The sequence below is a fragment of the Chionomys nivalis genome, chromosome 8 (genome assembly GCF_950005125.1).
Source record: "Chionomys nivalis chromosome 8, mChiNiv1.1, whole genome shotgun sequence".
Classification (NCBI taxonomy): domain Eukaryota; kingdom Metazoa; phylum Chordata; class Mammalia; order Rodentia; family Cricetidae; genus Chionomys; species Chionomys nivalis.
The window spans coordinates 28,073,271-28,097,427 of NC_080093.1; the positions used below are offsets into that span (position 1 = coordinate 28,073,271).

Sequence of the window (24,157 nt, forward strand, 5' to 3'; positions counted from 1 at the left end):
AAGGATTTGATAATAACCATGTCATGAGAATCTGTGCTTGCAGAACTCGATGAGTAGCCATGGCAAGGCAAAGATCCTGCCTTTTCTTTGTAGCAATGGATATATTCAGAGACACCATGACATAGCCTGTGGGTGCAGGCAATTGAAAGAGGCAGCATGGAAGGCAGGTCCTCATCAGTAAGGATGGTTGCCAAGGTAGCATGGCCCTGTTGGATTTTAAAACACTTAGAATCTAGGCTGCAGCTTAGTAGAAGAAACAGTCTTATGAATATTCCTAGCATATGTACAGTAGCTCAACTTTTAGTATAGTGTACTTGTTCCCTTGATACTAATTTGTGAGCTGCAATGTCAGTCTCTTGTCTGCTGTGGGTCTCATGAGGATGTGTAGCTGTTGTAAGCACATAAAAGGCTCATCAAAGAATGGAGTTCATTCTAGGATGATGAGTACATTGGTGGTCTCTGGTCACCACAAAGTCCGTAACCTCCCAGTCTGACCTCCTCACACACGTTGTTGATTTGTGTTTCCTCACTAACTTTTTATCTGTGTGCTTTATTGGCACACATACTACTTGTGATGTTGCTTTTCCCATTTATTCTCTTTATTTCTTTTTCTTCTTCCTCCTCCTCCTTCTTCTTCCTCCTCCTCCTTCTCCTCTTCCTCCTCCTCCTCTTCCTCCTCCTTCTTCTCCTCCTCCTTCTTCCTAGCCAGAACCTCTGGAGTTTAATGTTTTATGTCCCTCAATTCTGTTCAGATTTAGTGACTTTAGGTATCTTTAATTTTATTGGTGTAACTACTGTTACTATATGATAGTCTTCATAAATTCAGAAACTTAATGTATATGTTTGGCAGGTCTTTTTGAGGGGCTGGTGATATGAAGGTAGAAAAGGGTGGCATAAGGGCATCATTTCAATAATGCACACATTTGTTAACATGATGAAATAGCTTTATTCCTCTAACGAATGAACTGCCCAGAGATCCAACCAATCATTCTCTAACTAGTAAACCTCCTCCATGATCTCAGAGTGTTCTCCAGAACCCTGTGTCTACCTGTGCCCTTCCTGATCAGTTAGTGCCCTTAAAATGATAGATACTCCTTATTGTATATTGGCGCTGCTTCCCTAATGTCATATCCTTGAGGCAGCCTTTGTCTCTTTTGTTTTGTTTTAGGTTAGCTCTTGCTGTGTGGCTCTGGTTGGCCTGGAACTCCCTGTCTAGCCCAGAGTGCACTCAGACTTGTCATTCTTTTGCCTCAGTCTCCTGAGTGCTGGGATTAGAGATCGTTCAGCTGACTTCTAATTTTATATTTTCATTTCTTTAGATAAAGTATCAGTATGTACAACTGAGGCTGGTCCCAAACCCACCATGAAGTTGAGGCTGGCCTGTAACTGGTAATATGCCTGCCTCAACCTCCTGACTCCTGACTCCTAATGCTTGAGAAGACTCTCACCCAGTCCAGTAGTTATGTGTCATAAATTGTGTATTAAAACAGGAAGAAGAATCACACTGGATTCTATAACCTCAACTCTTATTAATATTTCTCTTGTCATATTCTAGAGATAATAAAGCCACCAACATGTGAGAACCACATCCTCTAGTGCATAAAAAGGTTCATTCACCACCTCTGGAATCTAAGTTCTCTCTGCGTTTCCTTCTTTATTGTCTTCAGTGGCCCACAATACCCTCCAAACGAAATGGTTCTTTGTCAAAGAGAATTCTGAAGTGCTTATTTTCTAAAACAATAAAATATTGAATGAATTATACCTATGTTTGATGTAGAGTGCTCAGGAGAAAATTAATCTTTTCTTCCTTTATGCATCTATTTTGGTAGAATTTTCAAACAGTATTTATTCTTCAAATGGTGACTCTCAGACATGACATCGTTTGCTTCCCCATGACGCATTTCATATGCTGTCAAGACAAACTATTTCCAAATTCTGCCGATGCTAATTGCTTTTATAGATCAAGTTGTTAAACTTGAGTTATAGTTTAATTATGCAGAAGGAGAATGCATGTTTGTCTACACTGTAAATGATTTCATTCTGTTTTGAAATAAATGGGGCTGAAAGAGCCTGTTTCTCTTAGAAATTTTCAGCATTTGTGTGCTTTCCTTGATCTCTCTCTGAATCACTATGTTACATGAAAATGGTTACATCAAAATCCCTGCAACGAAAACCAGGAGTCTGAAAAACCATTCAGAGGATGGAGTAACCAAAGAAGAGCTCAATTAAACATCAAAGGAAATCCAAGCATTTGTGGAATTTTAGCTCAGACTTTCTCCTCCTCTGTCTGGTATTCTGGGTAAGGACTCAGTCAGTCCAGGAGGCTACCGCTGGACTAACTGTTGTCTTTGAATCATAAATTCTGAATGTGCCTGAGAGACTTAATGGAAAATGATGTGATCTAAGCTCCAAAGAACTCTGGGATGTTTGACATTGGGAGACAGACAAGCTTGTGGAGTTTTTCTCTCTCTGGGAGTAGTACCAAACGTCAGTATGAACATCATATATACAAAAATATTAGTACATGTAGTTGTATATTGTCAGAACTCAGGAAAAATCTATTAGAGGCTAGAAGGGAGCCCGGGGGAGGGACAAAGAAGTTCAGTTTTTAAGTGTTTGCATAAATCCTGATTGTCTACTCTGTTAAAGAAGGGCTTCAACCTGCCATATGCACTTTTTCAAAGTAAAATAATTTTCAAAGTAAAAAATAAAAGCAAAAGGAAGAAAATCTAGTGTAATCATTTTTACTACCAATAAAATTTTCTTAAGATGATATGATATAAAAGTCAAGTTACCTCACTTTCCTGTTTCTTTTGTAAAGAAAGGAAAAATATCTTAGAAATTAAATAACACTTGCTGTTCACAGCAGGGTTTAGCATCTACGTAAATATTCCCACACACAAAACTTCTATAGTCTATGGTTATCCTTACTATGTGTGATTTACTCAATGCTTTCTATCCCGTTAATAAAAGACGCCCTTTGCAGCCCCCTGAACAGATCTCACAACCACTTTAGAAAGCTGAATTGAGTAAGGAAAGTGGAGCCTATTCCCAGATGGAGTTATATATTTCTGGTCTATTAGACGCTTCAGGAAAGTGTCAAAGAATCACTGTTCATTATGGTAACGATACGACTAATTCCTTTAATAAGATACGTCTGTGCCCATTTTCAAGCCCCCCCATTCCTTTGTATCAACCCCAAGTCTGAGAGGCACCATCTGGCAGGCCTGCCTTTCCTCCAGCCTGAGAGGCAGTGGTCTGGGCGCTAGTCATATGTTGCTTTTCAAGGTTAAACCTCTATGGTCCCAGTGCTCCTGACTGTGGAGATTCTTCCTTATTGTTTTCAGCAGCATGGGAGCTTGTCATAATCAGCTCTGGCACTGTGTTGAGACAAAGTTGAACTGTTTGTTCTCTGGGTCACTCAGTGAAGAGATGGTAAGGCTGTGATACAGACCTGCCCAATAGTATGTCCCATTAATATCTATCTTTAGAAAATAATCCCAGCAGCCCCAATGGTAGAGATAGAACGTAATGACTTAGATAGTAAGTGTGGATAGTAAGAATTAGATAGAATATGTTAAGACTCTTAGATGTGGGAACAACATAAGAGCAAAGCTCTTGAGGAAGGTTGTTATAACCTGAGGACCTGGTCTGACCAGACAAGGCACAATGACAAAGCTACTGTATCTGAAACAGAGTGACGGATGGAGACAGGGTAAAGCTAGGATAGAGCCTAAGTAGGAGTCAGAATATAGACAATGTTCACAGACCACGGTGAGATGCTTCTTGGGGTCATTGCACAATGCACCACTGGAATAATTTCAATTGTTCTGTATCACTTTGGTTGCAGTGATAAGAATGGATGCAATAGGAGGCCGTGTCTGGGCCAGATGGACTATGCCAAAGGTGGGCATTATGGAAATCTAGGCAGTATATCTAGTTAAAACGTTTTAATACCTGTTCTATTTCAAGAAAATGGGTTAGGTGTGAGAGATAAATCAACAAACTGAACAAAACAAGAACCAATCTTTGCCTTGTAATCTGAAGAGCATTGTCGTAGTAGTAAGTCCCTAGTATAAGCTCAAAGAGGTCTGTGAATTATGAAGGACTATAAGAACATATATAGTAGAGACCTAATTTAGCCACGCCACGTGTGTGATGATGATGATGATGATGATGATGATGATGATGTATGTGAGATCACATGGGAGGTCAGTAGGGCCCTGGAGTGGAGACTAGCTGGCATGCAGCCCTGGGAGTCCATAGCCCTCGTGTGGAGCACTTTGAGGACCTGACATTGGGGAGCCAGCAGGGTGGGGGACAAAGTGGGAAAAGCTGACAAGGAGCTGGAAACAGCAGCATTGAGCAGACCATTTACTGTAGTACAGGCCATGATAGGGAGCTGGGTTTAATTCTACGAAGCATGGAAACATTTTTAAAGGAAGCTCTCTAATTGTTGTTTCTGTTCTCTCGTAGTTCTGTATTATTTCTGAGACTTAATTTGATTTGCAAAAGGAAGCACGACAAATGGTCTTTATAAAACACTAAGTTTTCTGGCATTTGATTCACATAACTAGAGAGACTTTCAAAGGATCAACTTGCCTCCTCCTCCTCCTCTTCCTCCTCTTCCTCCTCCTCCTCCTCTTCCTCCTCCTCCTCCTCTTCCTCCTCCTCCTCTTCCTCTTCCTCCTCCTCCTCCTTCTCCTCCAGTGCAGCTGAACATTTCAGGATAACGTAGTCATCATAGTCCCTGGGTTGTGACGTGGAAGTGTTATCTCTTCCAAACCTCTCATCCCTTAGTACTTACCCACTAGGCTCCTTTCTGGACCTCTGTGTCTTATGAGTGCATGTGGGCTGGAAACACATGTCCAGTGAAAGTCTGTATAGGTGAACTCAAATAATAATACATATGGCAATTATGGTGCTGCCTTAACAGAAGTCCAGATCAGATGATACTAAGACACTCAGATGACTCCTATAGCTTAACAGTAGAACTGTGTCTGGATTCTCCTACTGAGCTCTCAACTCAGATGAGGAGATTCTGAATGTGAACGATTGATAGTGCCTATTTTCAGCTGAGGGCAGATGTTCCTCCATAATGGGTGTGTCTGGAGATTCTTTGCCTACACTGCTGGGACTAAGGTGCTGCTGGCAATCAGCTAACAGATGACAGATACGGCCAGCCCCCTGTCAGTACAGGGTATGCAGGACAGGACCCATGAGAAATTTCAGCAGTGCTGTATTAGTTCGGTTTATCTTTTGATATGTTATGAATATTGTTTACTTGTTGAGAGGCAACACCTGTCCGATATATAGGGATTTTGTTTAATTTGTTTTGTTTAATTAAGAAGAAATGTATTAAACTAATGTGAGATACAAATCGCTTGAAAAAGAAAAGTATCCACCCCATTTGGCAAGTGTATGTCTTAAATTAGAGACAAGAGGAATATCTCAGGTGGGTGAGGAATTCTTTAGAGTTTGTGCGTTTCTTCCCTAAACATACTCTGACTACTCTTATATAATTATTATTGGCTGTGAGCTCTCATATTCCTGAGTGGCTCTTCCCTGCTTAAACATCCAGAGATACTGTTGTGATCTTTCAATTGGAATTGAAGCCTCCTTCTGAAGAGAAAGATTTTTCTTCAACACAGGTTTTTTTTTTTTTTTTTTTTTTTTTTTTTTTTTTTTGTTTTGTTTTGTTTTTTCGAGACAGTGTCCTGAAATTAGCTCTTGTAGACCAGGCTGGTCTCGAACTCACAGAGATCCGCCTGCCTCTGCCTCCCGAGTGCTGGGATTAAAAGTGTGCGCCACCACCGCCTGGCTTCAACACAGGTTTTGTACAAGTCTTCTACTTATGTCGGACATGAAATTAAACACACCATGTTACTTTGTGTGTTTTGATTCATCTTCTGTTAGAAACTAAGTGGGAAATAAGATGAAGTTTGTGATAAATGGTGGTAAGATGTTTTACCATTCTTACTAACCAAGTTTGGGCAGGGGATGTTTGTGAAGTGTGACAGATGAACAGACTTCCAAACTGAGCAATATAATGGATCAGATTTTCCTATCATGTCACGGAAGTACAGACAGGATCATGCTTCTCCTGGATGGGAGAAGGGCCTTCCCAGGAGAAGCAACAGAGTGCACCAAGAAATGAAAACCAAACCAATGATCTTTTTAAACAAAGAAAATTACTTTGCTCATATATGTGTATATGAGCACACGCATGCATATGTGTGTATGTATAAATGTCATACATATATGTCATATGCATATAATATATAACATATATTATTTATACATATATATTCTAATTATATTAGGAATTTGGGTAGATGGTCCTGGAGCTAGTTATTGATATGATTGTGAGCCTCCTGATCAATCTAGGTACCTCTGCAAGAGCCGTATACACTTTTAACCACTAAGCCATCTATCTCTCCAACCTCAGAGACAGTTATTTGTATGCATATATATGCATATATACATACATGCACATATTTATGCATGTGCAAACAGGAAAATATTCTTTAAAGGCACACACCAGATTGTTTGTGCCATCTGCTAGTTGAGAATGGGAGAAGGAATAAGGAAAAGCTTTGTTACTTAAAAAAACTTGTTACTAGAAAAATAAATTACATCTGAGTGAGAACTAGTAAGCACCAGCTTAGATACTCTGTTGAGTTTCTAGGTGCTTGGAGAGAAGAATGGTATCTTTCAAGGACAAGTATTAATGAAAGGTGACTTTAAGTCAGAATATAATAACCATTAAGAAAAATAGCATTGAAAAAAAAAAGAGTGTAAGGATGAATTACAGTCACCAGCATACTGGGTATTTTGTGTAATTCAGGAAGAAGTTTGCAAGGTAATATCTTCTTTTCCAATGGCTCCCTTGTTAAGCTGTGGAGGAGCAAAGAGCCAGATGGCACGGACTCATTTTGCCTCCTGACCGAGCAATAAATTTTCTCCCACCTCTCCTTATGGAATCAGTTTTATTCACTGCAGAAGTAATCTTTACTCTGGGGTCCAGAGCTAGCAGGGAGGTCCTCCACAGGATGCTGGCCCACTGACTATGATAATTCTCCTCGGGTCTTACTTCTCTCCCCATCTGGTAGTTCATGCTAGAAAGATCCTGGACCAGAATTCTGACCACAAAATTAAGACATTCTGTTTAATGAGGCCAAATGCAAATTGCTCAAGTAAGGATATTAAGGGATGATGGGCACCTTAAAAAGTGTTCAGAGACTGCTAACCTCCACTAAAGGATGCTCTGGATTCAAGTGAGGATTTTTGGATGTCACAGTAATTTCTTTATTCTTTTAAAACTGCTATTATTAAACTACTGAAAACCAAAGGAAATGACAAAGTACTATCCAAACATGAGTTTAGTTAGCAGTGCTGTTTTACTTCATGCTTAGTTGATAGGAGAACAGGTTTTGTCAAACAATTGAAATAATAAACTTAAAGATACAAATATAATTATGGACAAAAACGAAACTCACTACAGGTTTTTAAGTAAATGTTATAGACATGATAGCCATTCCTGATTTGGTCAACTGTTATCAAACCATGATACAATCTGAATACGGGTAAAGTCATGTCAGCATGAATGCATCCCTAGGGCTGGTGTTTGAAAAAAACATGTTCCTTTTCGCATATAATTCCTTTATTAATGTCTCGTTTTTATGTTACTGTTTTTACTTTTCAGACACACTATGAAAATGGAGAATATATCATCAGGCAGGGTGCAAGAGGAGACACCTTCTTCATCATCAGCAAAGGGAAGGTAAGCGTGAGCAGCGCATTACAAGAAGGCACCCACTGAGTCCTGTCCTGCGTGAGCTACTCTTTCTCTGTCTGAGAATGGAGCTTCCAAAATAGGACGTAAAAAAGAAGGCATGTAACTTCATGTCTGGATATTAACAACCGCAAGACTATTTGCTACTGCTAAGTCACATAAACAGAAAGACATCCATCAGCAAAAGTATGCACATGACTATTTAAATCTATTTAGTCTTTAAGAACAGTAACTACTTATAATGAAATATTTGGGCTTTGGAATCAGATGACCCCAATTTGATTCTCTAAAATTAACTTCTTTTATTCATCTTAGGCCAATGCCTTGATGTCTTAAAGGCAATGCTGATATAAATATATGTGTGTTGTATTGTAGGTTCATGGAGAGTGTTAACTGAATGCCAAGAAGCTATTAAAAGTAGTAAAGTATCAGAGGAAGAAAAGCAGATATTGTTATGAATGAAAAAATCATACTGTGTTCTTATGCTCTTCTAGTTTTTAATCAGTGTGAATCTATCATAGTATTTATTTTTGAACTATGAAATTAGTTAAACTTACATCAATCCACTAACCTCATATTACCCACACACTAGAACTTAACATTTCATTGTACATTATCCTTAAAGAGAGTTTCTTTTTTATATATATCAGGTTTGAGGAGAGATAGGGAGGGAAAGGCTAGGAAAGGGAAAACCTAGAAGAAGACTTATGTGCGTGTTTCATTATTGTAATTAGTCAACTTATGTCTTAACTATTGCACAAAATGACTAAATTTTGTACTATAGAATTTATACCAGAAGACTTACAGAAATGCTATAAACAGGAAAGGTAGGAGACTCTAAATTTTAGTGACTTAAATTTTAGATGATTCTTGTGTACTAATTTTGGATCAAGATTACACATATCTCAATGTTTATAACAATGGCATGCCATACTAAAATATACAAATCTTACACATTTTTATTGTATATGTTCATCTTACTGATATCTGTAAGTCTGGAATAGAAATATACATTATGGACTGATTTTGTAAAGGACATAAGAGGCCAGTGAAGAGGGTTCAACAAGAAAAGGCAAGTGCAAACAGACCTAAAGATCTGAGTTCAATACCCAGGACCCACACAGTAGAAAAAGAAAATCAACTCCCACAAACTGTCCTCTGACCTCCCTTTGGATACTTTGGATCCATGGTGTATGCACATCCATCTACATGCCCACATTCACACAATGAAAATGTAGTATTTTTTTTAATGAAGGGAATAATAAAATGACATGTTTAAATATAGTTATGTTTAAAATCATATCTTTTATTTTCCTGTGTTAGGGGCCAGGAAATGCTAATATACTGTGATTTACATAACAAACTGGCAAACTTTGTTACTTACTGTCTTCTTTGTTAGCTAACATGGATTAAAGAGTCAGGGATAGAAAATTCTCCTGCTTATGTACCACTTGATGAACTCAGGAGGACAGTTTATACTGGAGTCTGATTTTGTTATCTTTCCAAATTCTAATTATTGGCTGCCAAGGCATAGCTGTGCTTAACCATTAAGAAGGACACCGTACAATCACTTATGACTGTCACATTTACTGCAAATTGCCAGTATTGCCTGAAGCAAGAGGGTTGAAACCTATTTTAGCTGGAAACAGATGCATTAGGGGTTCTGTTTTATGAGTTCTGTAACCTGTATAAATAGAAGCACTTGGAGATTACACCACAAGAGCCAATTACTTTGGCAGTACTTTGGTGCAATGTTAGAATTTTGAGAGAGAAACAGTCATAATGTATTAGATTCCTTGGACACAGTCAAGTTTTTCTGTAAACCAACTATAGAATTTTTCTTAGTTTCTCAAGTCATACAAGGTAGTGGCTATGATTCACAACTCTGACAATTGTTGCATTCAATATATTAATTTTGTAATGATACATTAAAATCAGGGCAAGAAGCAAAAGGTGTACACACTTGTCTCCATTGTATGGAATAGGAAAGAAAATAGTGGTTCCAAGGTAAATAAGCTATGAAATTAGAATTGTAAATAAACTCATTATAAAACCTATTTATTGTAGATAAACCAGTGTAACTTTTTCCCATGCATTTATAAAATTTATAAAACCAACCCTGGTAACGAATTTTTTTCAAAATATATTACTGGATTTTTATTTATTTTGTGGGAGTTCATGCTAGAGTGAGGATGCATGTGTCACAGTGTGTGTGTGTGTGTGTGTGTGTGTGTGTGTGTTGCAGAGTGCGGGTCAGAGGACAGATTGCAAGGGTCAGTTCTCTCCTTCCATGGTGTGGGTCCTAGGTTTGAACCCCGGTCATCAGGCTTCTCTATTCACTGAGTCCTAGTAAAGAGACTGTCTTTGTTAACACTTGCCTTAGTTCGTTGTCTATGATCAAGGTAACTAATAAAAGAAAACATTAATTTGGAGCTTATTGTTTAAGAGGGTTGGAGTCCATGGTGACAGATAAAATGCATGGCAGTAGGAGCAGCTGAGAGCTTACAGGTTCTTCTGTAACTGGGAGGCAGAGAAACTAAGAGACACTGGAAATGGCCCAAGTGTTTTGAAGCCTCTAAGTTGGGCCCCAGTGACACATCTCCTCCTACAATGTTCCACCTTCTAATCCTTCGCAGACTGTTCCACCAGTTAGCGGTCAGGGACCCAAACACATGAGCCTCCAGGGCTTTCATATTCAAACCACCACACTGATGAATAGAACTTTTTCTTTTTGGAAAAAAAAAAATGTGAGATAGGAGGAGACACACAACAGTGGTCGCAGAGCAACAAACGATTCCCCCTTGTTCAGTTCTGTTTATCTAACTGTAGACCATGTTTTATTTTTCCATTAGATGAATGCACACAAAAGAGAAACAAAATATAAACTTTTAAAAATTTGTTTTTTCTCTCAATGGAAATTTACAGTTATTTTTTTCTAAACTTTGGAGCTCGATACTTGCAGCATCAATGTCTAACTTAGAAATTAAGTTCATTCTCTATTTTTTTAGTTGGTAGATTCCTGTTCTCTAGGAACATGGCATTTTCAACACAAGGCGAAAGCATCAAAGAATTCTGAAAATATCCACAACAGTCTAACATCAACACCCTATCTCTCTATAAATGAAATTTTCCAAAATTGAACAGGATTATTACATTTCAAATTAAAGCCCTGTAATATGGGGCTAGGGCGATGGCACAGTTGTCAAGACAGCACACTGTTCCTGGAGTGGACACGTCTGCTTCCCAGTACCCACATCACATCAGGAGACTCTCTTTCATTTCATCTTTAAAGGATCCTACGCCTCTGACTTCTAAGTCACTGCTCTCATGTGCACATACCTCCACCCCCACATACCCACTTCCCAACACAAATCATTAGGAATGAATAAAAAAATCAACCTTAGTGATGAATCCGAGACACATGGGAGGGAAATGTTGACTATACCAAATTCTGAAAAGCAAAACAAGGAGACGTCTAAGACACTATTGACTAAGATGGCAAAATTAAACTATTCTGAAAAAACAATTTGACTGTTGTTTCTTTAAAAGTTAATAAAATGTTTGCCATATGATCCAGCAATCTTATTCTTTATTGATTTTAGAGGAATGAAAATGTAGTTCTCGCAAAAGCATGTCCATCAATGTTTACAGCAAAGGCCAATCCAATAGAAAAATACTCAACAAGGATAATTGGATATAATCACCCAAACCAAATATAATCTGAAAAAAAAATATGTTCCTCCTTTATTAGCTTCAGGACAATGCTGTCTAAGCCCAGCCTTCCTAGAAAGCTACCACCTTACAATGGTAAGTGCTAATGGCAGCCCAATATATATGGACTTCAATTCATGGTTGCTGAACATAGATATTTGTGCTCAGAGTCAGCATCAGCACCTGAAAAACCGAACATGTTTAGTCCTTACTTGTTCTTTATTTGTGTGAGCATTGACCCACTGAAACCTGACTCATGGGGGCCAGAACACAAGTACAGGGAAATCGGTAGAAAATTTGTTAGTAGTATCATAGTAACGACATATAAGAATAAAACTGGGAGCTATAGTTGTGTCTAGGGAATTGCTAAGCTGTATACTATTTATGTAATGGGACAGCTATGCAGATAGAGGAAATGTGCTTGAGCTGCTTATATTAACATGAATGAATCAGAACCCCTGAGAGTATAGAACCAGCAACTCCTACTTTAAATACGACTCCCCACTGCAACTTCTTCATCTATAAAAGCCTCATCAACATGCAAATTAGCATCTCTATGATATAGCTTAGTGGTAACTGACAGTTAAAATGGAATTTGCATGGTTTGAAACACCATGTAGAAGGGTAATCAAATGGATCAGTGGAGAATAATAATTGAATTTCCTTTACTTTGCACAAACCTCCCTAATAGTAATAAAAGTTCTGGTCATTGACATCCAATGTCTAGGTTGAGAAGCCTGAAGCATGTTGTTTTTAATGTGCTTAAGTGCTTGGCATTGTCTCAATAAATTAGTTTTCTAATGCACTGTATTTTTCAGGTAGGTGAGTTTTAATTATTTAACCTTTCTGGATGGCAGGTAGTAGTATTATTATTACTATATCTAGAAGAAATGAATGAATGCAAAGTAGTATTTAGGGTAATTATATTTTCCCCAAACAACAAGGAAACACCATTGAGAAACAAAGGAAAAACCTTGACAGAATACGTCATTAAATTCATCAAAATGGTTGTTTCATTGAAGGCAATAAAATCGAGAGTACCAATGAAGATTAAGTGAAATTCTTATTTCTTAACAGTGTGTTTTTGAAAAGGAGATGGAATATGTAGAATAAATTCTTGGGAAAGCATGGGATTTGCAAGCACGCAGTTGATTTAAATGCTCGTCTCTCTTTGTAGGTGAATGTCACTCGGGAAGACTCACCAAGTGAAGACCCCGTCTTTCTTAGAACTTTAGGGAAGGGAGACTGGTTTGGAGAGAAAGCCTTGCAGGGGTAAGTGGATCATATGTGCACGGTTTTTGTTTGAATACTATACAGCTTACTGAAAAGTTGAGCTTCTGGTACAACAGTCCCTTCTCCTTGGGCCCGCACTAATACCAGACACAGACCTTTGGCTGTTGCATTTCCTAAATTTCAGCTGGGTTTGTGATCTCTTTATATCGGCTGTAGGGTTGAGTAAGCTTCTAACATAAACATGAGATCTTAACCAGAACATGTTTCAGCTCTGTGTTCCTTAAGTGAAGTCTCTCTATATAACTCAAACAAGAAGGCTAGGACTCTTTTGTTGTTGATTTTTTTTTCTGTTGTTTTGTTTTTGTTTTTGATTTTTCAAGACAGGGTTTCTCTGTGGCTTTGAAGCCTATCCTGGAACTAGCTCTTGAAGATCAGGATGGCCTCGAACTCACAGAGATCCACCTGTCTCTGCCTCCCGACTGCTGGGATTAAAGGCATGCACCACACTGCCCGGCTGAGGGCTGGGACTCTTGACCTTACTGCAAACAGTTTTTCTTAGAATCAGAGGAAGGGGGCTAACTAAGGAATTTGAAATCTTAAACGGTACCAGCAGTGAATCAGCACTGAAGCCTTCCCAGGAGGATGGTCACCTCTGGTGACTGTTGTCACCGCAAGACGCACACACCTGAGTTCACTGTGGGAAAGCTCGCAAGCCTGGGTTCGTGGAAGTATATGTTAAGATGACTCCAACTTTGCTTTTTCAATTAAGCTTCTGGGAACGTGGCAAGAACTTGAGAGTTCTTCTCAAATCATATAGAAGAGTAGCCAAGTTGGTTTTGTGATCTGCATTTTACAGAAAGCATGACAAATAATTTGGGGGCCTTTATCATCCAATAAGCAACATATTTCCTTATCAATTAATATAATACTTTTGAGATTTTAGTGTCATGTGTATCTTCAGAACTTGAAGAAGAGCCAACTAAAAATTTGTTTTTGTTTCTATAGCATTGGGATAGAATTTACTGATTAGAATATCATTTTAAGATTGTAAGCACTCATCAAAAGGTACTGTAAAAATTGCTTAGGCTGTTTTGATTTCGGTGTCACAGTCAAGGGGCAGGTTTTATTCTGTTTCTTGTTTCACAGCCACAGTAACAGCACCAAGCTGTCTCTATCGTCATCTTAGTTGGACGGTACCACTGGAGAGGAATTGAGAATGAACTACAATAACTTTCTATTTATCTTTTACTGGGTTTGTTTGCTCCTTGTCTGGTGAACATGCATTTGCCATTAGATTTTTCCCAATTTCCAAACAGGAAGAAAGCAAGTACAGTGTGTTCCCAAAAGGATGCAGCAAGCAATATATCCCTAGACTGAAGCCTGCAAAACTCATGCCATATCTGTCTTTTCTCTGATTACTTAATGTGTGTAGGGCTCTATACAATGATACTGCGTCATTTCTGTGGTTCAAAAATTGTCTGCTTCTGTTGAAAACAATGTTATTTCCACAGAGAAAATAATAAAAACAAAGGAGACAAACAAACCCCAGAAACATTTCTATGCATTTGCAACTGAAATCACAAGTCGAATGCTGAAAAATAAATTGGGAAGGGAAATCAAAAGAGGGTCTTTTGTAGTTTATTGTCATGGGGTCAGGTACCAAATACAGATGGCTTTCATAGCTGAAAATACCTTCCTAGAAAGTACAATGCTATAAAAATTTCACCAAGTTTTGTTCTGATATCAAAATTTATGTTCCTAAACTCCATGTTTCATTCTTTCTAGTATCCACTTTGAAAAAATGTTAATTTTTGACAATTTCATGTATACATATACATTTGCACATATGTGTATATATACGTATGTATGATATATTGGGATTTTATTCATCCCTCACTGCCTTCTTTCATATACCCTTTTCCTCCAAACCCTTTCTTCCTAACTTCTCTCCTCAAATGAATTCTCCATTAAATAAAATGATTCCACCTCTTGTAGTAACAGTTAACAGTCAAAAGCTCCTTAGGAAGTATGGGGCCTCATGGAGTTCCCTGGGGAGTGGCTGTCTTCAGGATATGTGTCCTGTCCTTGACAGTTCCCCTCTATCCATGGTGGGATGTTTAAGGCACAGTCCTGTGCAGGTATCCCTTGCTGTCTGTTGTGCTCCTGATTCCAACTGCTGAGTAGTCTCTGGATGGTAGTGATTCCTGGCAACTCCTTCCTGTCCTCTAAATCTTATATTCTTTCTACCTCCTCTTCTTCCAAATTCCCTGGGCCTTTGATGAGGGACCATTTGGATGTCCTAGTTAGGGCTGAGCACTCATTCATTCTCAGCACCTTTACCAGACATAAGCCAATACATTGTTACCATCAGCAAAAAGGAACTTCTTTGCCCCAGGTTGATGGTAGCACTAGTCTGTGATTATAAATATAAAAATTTAGGAAAAAAAATTGGCAATATGTCCATTTAAAGGACCATAGTGAGTGTGATGGTAACTTTTTCATATCATCTTGACACAATTTAGAATTGCCTAGTAGTAGTCTTGAGAAGGGATTGTCCAAATCTGTGAGAGATTATGTTGATGGGTGGGAAGGTTTTTATAGTTCCCTTCTCTAGATAGAGACTATTCTGCACTACACAAGAGCAGAGAAAGAACTGAGCTGCAGCAAGTGTGAACGTGTTCATTTTTCTTCCTGCTTTCAACTAGATGTGACTAGCTGCTTCACGTTTCTCCAGCAGTGGAGTTAGCCTGGAATTGTGAGCTGCAATAGACTCTTTCTTCTCCAAGTTGTCTTTGTCAGGATGTTTTATTTTTAAATTACAGCAACAGGAAATGAAACTAAGACAGTGGGTAAAACAAGAAGGCAGTTTGCAAAGCCTTCTGTAATGAAGAGAGCAGTTGCTGAACTCCCACGGGAGCCTACTCCGCAAGGATGTGACCTCAGCTTATTAAAAAGAAAACATGAGTAGGATATGAAATTCGATTCCTAATCTTGATTAGAAAGCACAAATCTGCAAGCTAATTAACAGCTTCTGCAGAATGGCTCGTGGGTTGCAATTAGGTGATTTCTGTCAATTAGAGATACCTCTCTAAAATATCCTTTACATGACTTCTATCACATTAAGATTTTAATTGAAGAAAGCCTCCGAAGTAAACATGACCTGATCAGTCCCTTGTTTTGATGCTTTGACATGTCAGTATCTTAGGTCTGTATGGTAGTTGGAAAGAAAATGATCTCTCAGACTCATAGGGAGTGGCACTATTAGGAGGTGAGACCTCATTGGAGTAGGTGTGACTTCGTTGGAGGAAGTTCATCACCAGGGGACAAGCTTTGAGGTCTCAAATGTTCAGGTCAGGTCTAGTGTGACATTCACTTCCTGCTGCCTGCTCCAGCACCATGCATGCCTGCATACAACCATGCTGTCGGCCATGACAAAAATGGAATAAATCTCTGAAACTGTAAGCCAGCCATAATTAAATGTTTTCCTTTATGAGAGCTGTGGTGATGGTGTCTCTTCACAGCGATAGAAACCCTAAGACAGTCAGTAATGATTTTTCAACCTGAATCTGTATTCTTTATCTTTTCTTTAAATTTCAATGTTTCACACAAGAAATTTCAACTTACTCAGATCATCTTCTAAGTTACTTAAAAGTTGTGGTAACTTCAAGATGCAAAGTCTTATGAGCAGCTGTGTATCCTTTGGATAATAGTTGCAAACCACATGATGCCTTTAGCCTTAGAAACAATTTTGTATTCAGAGCATATATCAAACACCATTTCAGATGAGTGGTTTGCTTACAAATAAAACTTCCTTTGTACTGGGAATTTTTGTTTAATTCTCCTGAATATGTTGGACAGGTCATTAGAATACTGATATGCTTATATTTAGATAAAATTAATATACTCTTGAGAATTCTTTTTAAAATCTAGACTGCTTAATATGAACACTGATTAGGGACATAGGAGAAAATTTTATATTTGTTATCAATTGTATATCTTGCTTATGGAACTCAGCCCCTGCCAACTGTAAAGTCTGCCTCTAGTGGTAACTAACATTCTTTAGGTCCATTGTAGTGGAAGCATTAGAATTCTGACTATAGACATCTTTTAGGCTGTTTTATTAATATCCATCCCAGTAGCTTTCTGTTACTGGGGAAGTTGGAGTCACTTATATATTCACTTTGATCACTTTGTATAAAACAAATTATGCACTATTGTCTGACTCAATCACTTTTTTTGTCCTTTGATAATAGCTTCTGTATGCCAGAAAAACAAAAATATTTTTCCTCTTGTGTAAGTTCCTCCCTATGGGCATAAAAATAACACTTGGGCTGAAATTATTTCATCAGTGTGAGATAATTCATTTACCCATTATCTTATCATTCTTCCATATCTCTATCTGACCTGAACCATGCGGGTCATAGGTGAGCATTGGATGTCAACGTCTAAAGCAGCCGTGCGGTGTATATGCCAAGTAATGAGAACGACGGGAGGCCAAGATGAATTAGATGGGCTGGAGCTCCTTGCCACCCAGCTTCATCCGTGCTGTCACATGACCACGGCATGTACTCAAATATTTCAGCAGAGGTGTCTGATTTGGGTGGGACCCCACTTTATCATTTAGTAAATATGAGGCAGTGAGAGGCTTTCTTCTTGTCTACCATGAAGATCCTGACGACATCTTACCTTGGGGGTTGTCGTGAGGATTGACCAAGGGGAGACTTGGGAGGCATTTGGGCAAGTACCTAGAAATGACCCGAGTGCCTCCCAAAAGTGACCTGCTATCATGACCACCACATTTGCACCTTCGCCTTCACCTCCATTATTACCTAAACAGAAATGTGGAGCACTGGCTACAGCTGGGAGAGCAAGATTTCAAGTGAATCCCGCGTTCATTTGTAACTCGAGGCGAGCTCGTTAACTAACTTGTTTTATCCCTCTCTAATTCTGCACAGTAAGTTAATCAAACGAAATAATTTCTGATTTCTTAGATCACAACCTTTTATTCAGTGAGATTTGACCCCTTTACAGTTGGAACAGATTTCTGACCACAAATGTAGTCCCAAAGCTATCAAAGAATGGCAAAAATAGTGACATTTAATACCAGACCTCTGCCATCAGGGTTCTTCCATCCAGAAACGACCTCAGCTGTTACCTTTTATTCTGAAGACCTGAGCCACATAACAAATCTGTTAATGTTTATACTCAAGGTAATAAGCCAAAGTCAGGTTTTTAGAAGTCTCTATGTCTCTAGACTCTTCCCTCATGGGCGTGGGCATGAGAAAGTTTCTTAATATTCTGGAACCTACTTTCTGGTTTCCTGTATTTTTCTTTAAAATAAAAACAGAATTATAATGAAGAAGGACACATAAAAGAAATCGCACACTAGTTCAGAACTGAGAATAAAAGACAGTTATTTATTTAGGGGTAAACTCGCAAATCAGATTCCTCTGCTGGAATGGAAAACAGAAAACAAATCCGGCAGCCAGAAAAGAGGCCAAATACATGCTCTACATCAGCGTAAATAGTATAAGAGGCCACGCCCCAGTGGGCAGGTAACTTGAAGGTTATTGGCTGTAGGATTTTCTACAGTACCTCTCCCTTTTGTTTAAATAAGAGAGTTCTAAGCCTAATACAAAATTATATACAATAAGAACAAATATATTCAATTTCATGATGTCATTGTTTTTAACAACTGAGTAGTACCCCATTGTGTAAATGGACCACATTGTCTTTATCCATTCTTCAGTTGGGGGGCATCTAGGTTGTTTCCAGGTTCTGGCTATTATGAATAAAGCTGCTATGAACATGACTAAACAAGTGTCCTTTCATTGAGATGGAGCATCTTTTGCCTAAGAATTGAATTGCTGGGTCTTAAAGTAGATTGATTCTCAATTTTTTGAGAAACCACCATATTGGTTTGCAGAGTGGCTGTACAAGGTTGCACTCCCACCAGCAATAAAGGAGAGTTCCTTTTGCTCCACATCCTCGCCAGCATGAGCTGTCACTTGTGTTTTTGATATTGTCCATTCTGGCAGGAATAGATGGATCTCAGAATCATTTTGATTTACATTTTCCTGATGGATCCCTAAAGATTGCTGAACATTTCTTTAAGTGTTTCTTAGCTATTTGAGATTCTTCTGACAAGAATTCTCTATTTAGATCTGTACCCCATTTTTAAACTGTATTAATTAATTTGTTGATGTCGAGTTTCTTGAGTTATTTATATATTTTGGATATTAGCTCTCTGTCTAATGGAGTTGGTGAAAACCTTTCCCATTGTGTGGACTACTGTTTTGTCCGGTTTTAAATAAAGCATTTATTGGCTTTTGGGTCTGTTCGAATCCACTATGACATCATTTTTATTTTGTTGCATCTGCAAAGACCTTCTTTTTAAAAGTAGTCATGCGCTCAGGCATGGGATTTGGATACTGAGGGAACAGTTTGATACACAATACTCTATACCAAACTGGTCCATTTCCCTTTTCTTCTGGAAAGTTCCCTATTGTGGGACATGCTCCCATGTCACTGCAGTCACCACGTGGTAACACATGTCCTACATATACTGAAATGTCTGTTGTCATCTTATCCATGGCGTATTTAACTCTCACACACTCAGTTCCCGCGGTCTTTTGTTAAGTCTGGCTTTTCCTGCATGGATGAATAATTTAACTTTAACAAGCTCCAACTCAGAGTTAGAACTGTGCTGCCAGCATCACACAGGACATGAATACTTAGGAATATAGAAGTCAACTGCCCACACTTACAATATTTACATATCCTGCTATATATTGATATAAAATTATCAAGGATACAGTTAACCACTTCACTTTAACACCAAGGAAACCATTGGAGGATACATGAAAATATATTCAGGTTTTGAAGAATACATAGTGAGACAGACAATCTCTGCATCTCATTTATTGATAATAGCATAGGAGCATTTTAGCATTTGGATGGGATTATATACCCAACAGCAAGAATGATTTCTAAAAATTCATAATTTTTATTTGTGTGTAAGTATGTGAATTTATGCTATGTGTTTGTCAAAGCAGGGAAGGGTGCCCTTGGAGCCAGAAGATAGCATTGGCTACCCTGGAGCTTGAGTTATAGAGAGTTGTGAGCCACCCATTGTGAGTTCTTGGAACCAGACTTGGGTCCTCTAGAAAAGCAGGAAGTCCTGTATGAGTACCACGTGCTAAGCGCTAACTGATTGTGCCACTGGTATAAAATAAGAAAAGATTGTATTGAAAACATTTAATAAGAAAAAGAAAGTTGGTTGAGAGAGAGAGAGAGAGAGAAAGAGAGAGAGAGAGAAGCAGGAAGTGCACTTATCTGCTGAGCCATCATCTCTCTAGCCCACAAAGATGTCTTTTTTTTTTCCTTGCTGATTTTTTTTATTAATTAATTAATTTAATTATTAAAGATTTCTGCCTCTTCCCCGCCACCACCTCCCGTTCCCTCCCCCTCCCCCAATCAAGTCTTCCTTCCTCCTCAGCCCAAAGAGCAAGCAGGTTTCTCTGCCCTGTGGGAGGTCCAAGGACCACCCACCTCCATCCAGGTCTATTAAGGTGAGCATCCAAACTACCTGGGCTCCCACAAAGCCATTACGTGCAATAGGATCAAGAACCCATTGCCATTGTTCTTCAGTTCTCAGTAGTCCTCATTGTCCATTATGTTCAGCGAGACCGGTTTTGTCCCATGCTTTTTCAGTCCCCGGCCAGCTGGCCTTGGTGAGTTCCCGATAGATCATCCCCATTGCCTCAGTGTGTGGGTGCACCCATCGCAGTCCTGAGTTCCTTGCTCGTGCTCACTCTCCTTCTGCTCCTCCTTTGGATCGTGAGACTTCAGTCCAGTGCTCCAATGTTGGTCTCTGTCTCTGTCTTCTTTCATCGCCTGATGAAGGTTAATATTCAGGGGGATGCTTATATGTTTTTCTTTGGGTTCACCTTCTTATTTAGCTTCTCTAGAGTCACGAATTATAGTCTCAATGTCCTTTATTTATGGCTAGAAACCAAATATGAGTGAGTACATCCCATGTTCCTCTTTTTGGGTCTGGCTTACCTCACTCAGGATAGTGTTTTCAATTTCCGTCCATTTGTATGCAAAATTCAAGAAGTCATTGTTTTTTACTGCTGAGTAGTACTCTAATATGTATATATTCCATACTTTCTTCATCCATTCTTTCACTGAAGGACATCTAGGTTGTTTCCAGGTTCTGGCAATTACAAACAATGCTGCTATGAACATAGTTGAGCATATACTTTTGTTGTATGTTTGGGCATCTCTTGGGTATATTCCCAATAGTGGTATTGCTGGGTCAAGAGGTAGGTTGAACCCGACTTTCCTGAGAAACCGCCACACTGCTTTCCAAAGTGGTTGCACAAGTTTGCATTCCCACCAGCAATGGATGAGAGTGCCCCTTTCTCCACAACCTCTCCAGCAGAGGCTATCATTGGTGTTTTTGATTTTAGCCATTCTGACCCGTGTAAGATGGTATCTTAATGTTGTCTTGATTTGCATTTCCCTGATTGCTAAGGAAGTTGAGCATGATCTTAAGTGACTTTTGGCCATTTGAACTTCTTCTGTTGAAAAGTCTCTGTTCAGCTCAGTGCCCCATTTTATAATTGGATTGATTAACCTTTTACGGTCTAATTTCTTGAGTTCTTTGTATATTTTGGATATCAGACCTTTGTCAGTTGCGGGGTTGGTGAAGATCTTCTCCCAGTCAGTGGGTTGCCTTTCTGTCTTAGTGACAGTGTCCTTTGCTTTACAGAAGCTTCTCAGTCTCAGGAGGTCCCATTTATTCAATGATGTCCTTAGTGTTTGTGCTGCTGGGGTTGTACGTAGGAAGTGTTCTCCTGTGCCCATGTGTTGTAGAGTACTTCCCACTTTCTCTTCTATCAGATTCAGTGTGTTTGGACTGATATTGAGGTCTTTAATCCATTTGGACTTGAGTTTTGTGCATGGTGATATATATGGATCTATTTTCATTCTTCTACAGATTGACTTCCAGTTTTGCCAGCACAATTTGTTGAAGATGCTCTCTTTTTTCCATTGTATACTTTTAGCTCCTTTATCGAAAATCAGGTGTTCATAGGTTTGTGGGCTAAAGTCAGGGTCTTCTATTCTATTCCATTGGTCGACTTCTCTGTTTTTATGCCAGTACCAAGCCGTTTTCAGTACTGTAGCTCTGTAATAGAGTTTGAAGTCAGGGATGGTAATGCCTCCAGACAATCCTTTATTGTATAAGATTGTTTTGGCTATCCTGGGTTTTTTGTTTTTCCATATAAAGTTGATTATTGTCTTCTCCAGATCTGTGAAGAATTTTGATGGGATTTTGATGGGGATTGCGTTGAATCTATAGATTGCTTTTGGTAGAATTGCCATTTTTACTATGTTGATCCTCCCAATCCAAGAGCAAGGGAGGTCCTTCCATTTTCTGGTGTCCTCTTCAATTTCTTTCTTCAAAGACTTAAAGTTCTTGCCAAATAGATCTTTCACTTCCTTGGTCAGAGTTACCCCAAGGTATTTTATGCTATTTGTGGCTATCGTGAAAGGTGATGCTTCTCTGATTTCCCTCTCTGCTTCCTTATCCTTAGTGTATAGGAAGGCAACTGATTTTTTGGAGTTGATTTTGTATCCTGCCACATTACCAAAGGTGTTTATCAGCTGTAGGAGTTCTTTGGTAGCGTTTTTGGGGTCGGTTATGTATACTATCATATCATCTGCAAATAATGAAAGCTTAACTTCTTCCTTTCCAATATGGATCCCCTTGATTCCCTTATGTTGTCTTATTGCTATTGCTAGAACTTCAAGCACTATATTGAAGAGGTATGGAGAGAGTGGACATCCTTGTCGTGTTCCTGATTTTAGTGGGATGGCTTTGAGTTTTTCTCCATTTAATTTAATGTTAGCTGTCGGCTTGCTGTAAATAGCTTTTATTATATTTAGGTATGCCCCTTGTATCCCTAATCTCTCCAAGACCTTTATCATAAAGGAGTGTTGAATTTTGTCGAATGCTTTTTCAGCATCTAATGAAATGATCATATGGTTTTTTTCTTTCAGTTTATTTATATGGTTGATTACATTGATAGATTTGCGTATGTTGAACCAGCCCTGCATCTCTGGAATGAAGCCTACTTGATCATAATGGATAACTTTTCTAATGTGTTCTTGGATTCTGTTTGCCAGTATTTTATTGAGAATTTTTGCGTCGATGTTCATGAGTGAGATAGGCCTGTAATTCTCTTTCTTGGTTGGGTCTTTGTGTGGTTTTGGTATCAGGGTAACTGTAGCTTCATAAAAGGAATTTGGCAATGACTCTTCTGTTTCTATATTGTGAAATACATTAAGAAGTATAGGTATTAGCTCTTCTTGGAAGTTCTGGTAGAATTCTGCATTGAAACCATCTGGCCCTGGGCTTTTTTTGGAAGGGAGATTTTTGATAACTGTTTCTAATTCTTCGCGACTAACAGGTCTATTTAGATCGTTCACCTGGTCTTGGTTTAGGTTTGGTATATGGTACTTATCTAAAAAAGTGTCCATTTCTTTTGCATTTTCCAGTTTTGTGGCATACAGGCTTTTGTAGTAAGATCTAATGATTCTCTGAATTTCCTCTGTGTCTGTGGTTATGTCCCCCTTTTCATTTCTGATCTTATTTATTTGCGTGTTCTCTCTCTGTCGTTTAATTAGTTTGGATAGGGGTTTGTCAATCTTGTTGATTTTCTCCAAGAACCAACTTTTTGTTTCATTGATTCTTTGGACTGTTTTCTGTGTTTCTATTTTGTTGATTTCTGCCCTCAGTTTGATTATTTCCAGTCTTCTACTCCTCCTGGGTGCGTCTGCTTCTTTTTTTTCTAGAGCTTTCAGGTGTGCTGTTAAGTCCCCAATGTATGCTTTCTCCGTTTTCTTTAAGTGGGCACTTAGTGCTATGAACTTTCCTCTTAGCACTGCTTTCATCGTGTCCCATAGGTTTGAGTATGTTGTCTCTTTGTTTTCATTAAATTCAAGGAAGACTTTAATTTCTCTCTTAATTTCTTCCTTGACCCAGGTGTGGTTCAGTAGTTGACTGTTCAGTTTCCATGAGTTTGCCAGCTTTCTGGGGGTAGCTTTGTTGGTGGCTTCTAACTTTAATCCGTGGTGATCTGATAAGACACAGGTGGACACTGATATTTTTTTGTATCTGTGGAGGTTTCCTTTGTTTCCAAGTATGTGGTCAATTTTCGAGAAGGTTCCATGAACTGCAGAGAAGAAGGTGTATTCTTTCCTATTTGGGTGGAGTGTTCTATAGATGTCTGTTAAGTCCATTTGATTCATTACCTCCAACAATTCTCTTAATTCTCTATTAGTTTTCTGTCTGATTGACCTGTCCATTGGTGAGAGAGGTGTGTTGAAGTCTCCTACTACTAGTGTGTG

The 24,157-nt window shown here is 38.7% G+C and overlaps 1 protein-coding gene across 2 annotated transcripts in view; it reads left to right on the top strand.

Moving 5' to 3' along the window:
* The window catches only part of Prkg1 (protein kinase cGMP-dependent 1), a 1,098,375-nt gene that overhangs the window by 899,937 nt on the left and 174,281 nt on the right, over window positions 1-24,157 (top strand). For both annotated transcript variants that reach the window (XM_057777191.1, XM_057777190.1), the window contains exons 6-7: window positions 7,706-7,783; window positions 12,684-12,778. In XM_057777191.1, the coding sequence (XP_057633174.1) occupies window positions 7,706-7,783; window positions 12,684-12,778 (173 nt within the window). The remainder of the gene's footprint in view (window positions 1-7,705; window positions 7,784-12,683; window positions 12,779-24,157) is intronic.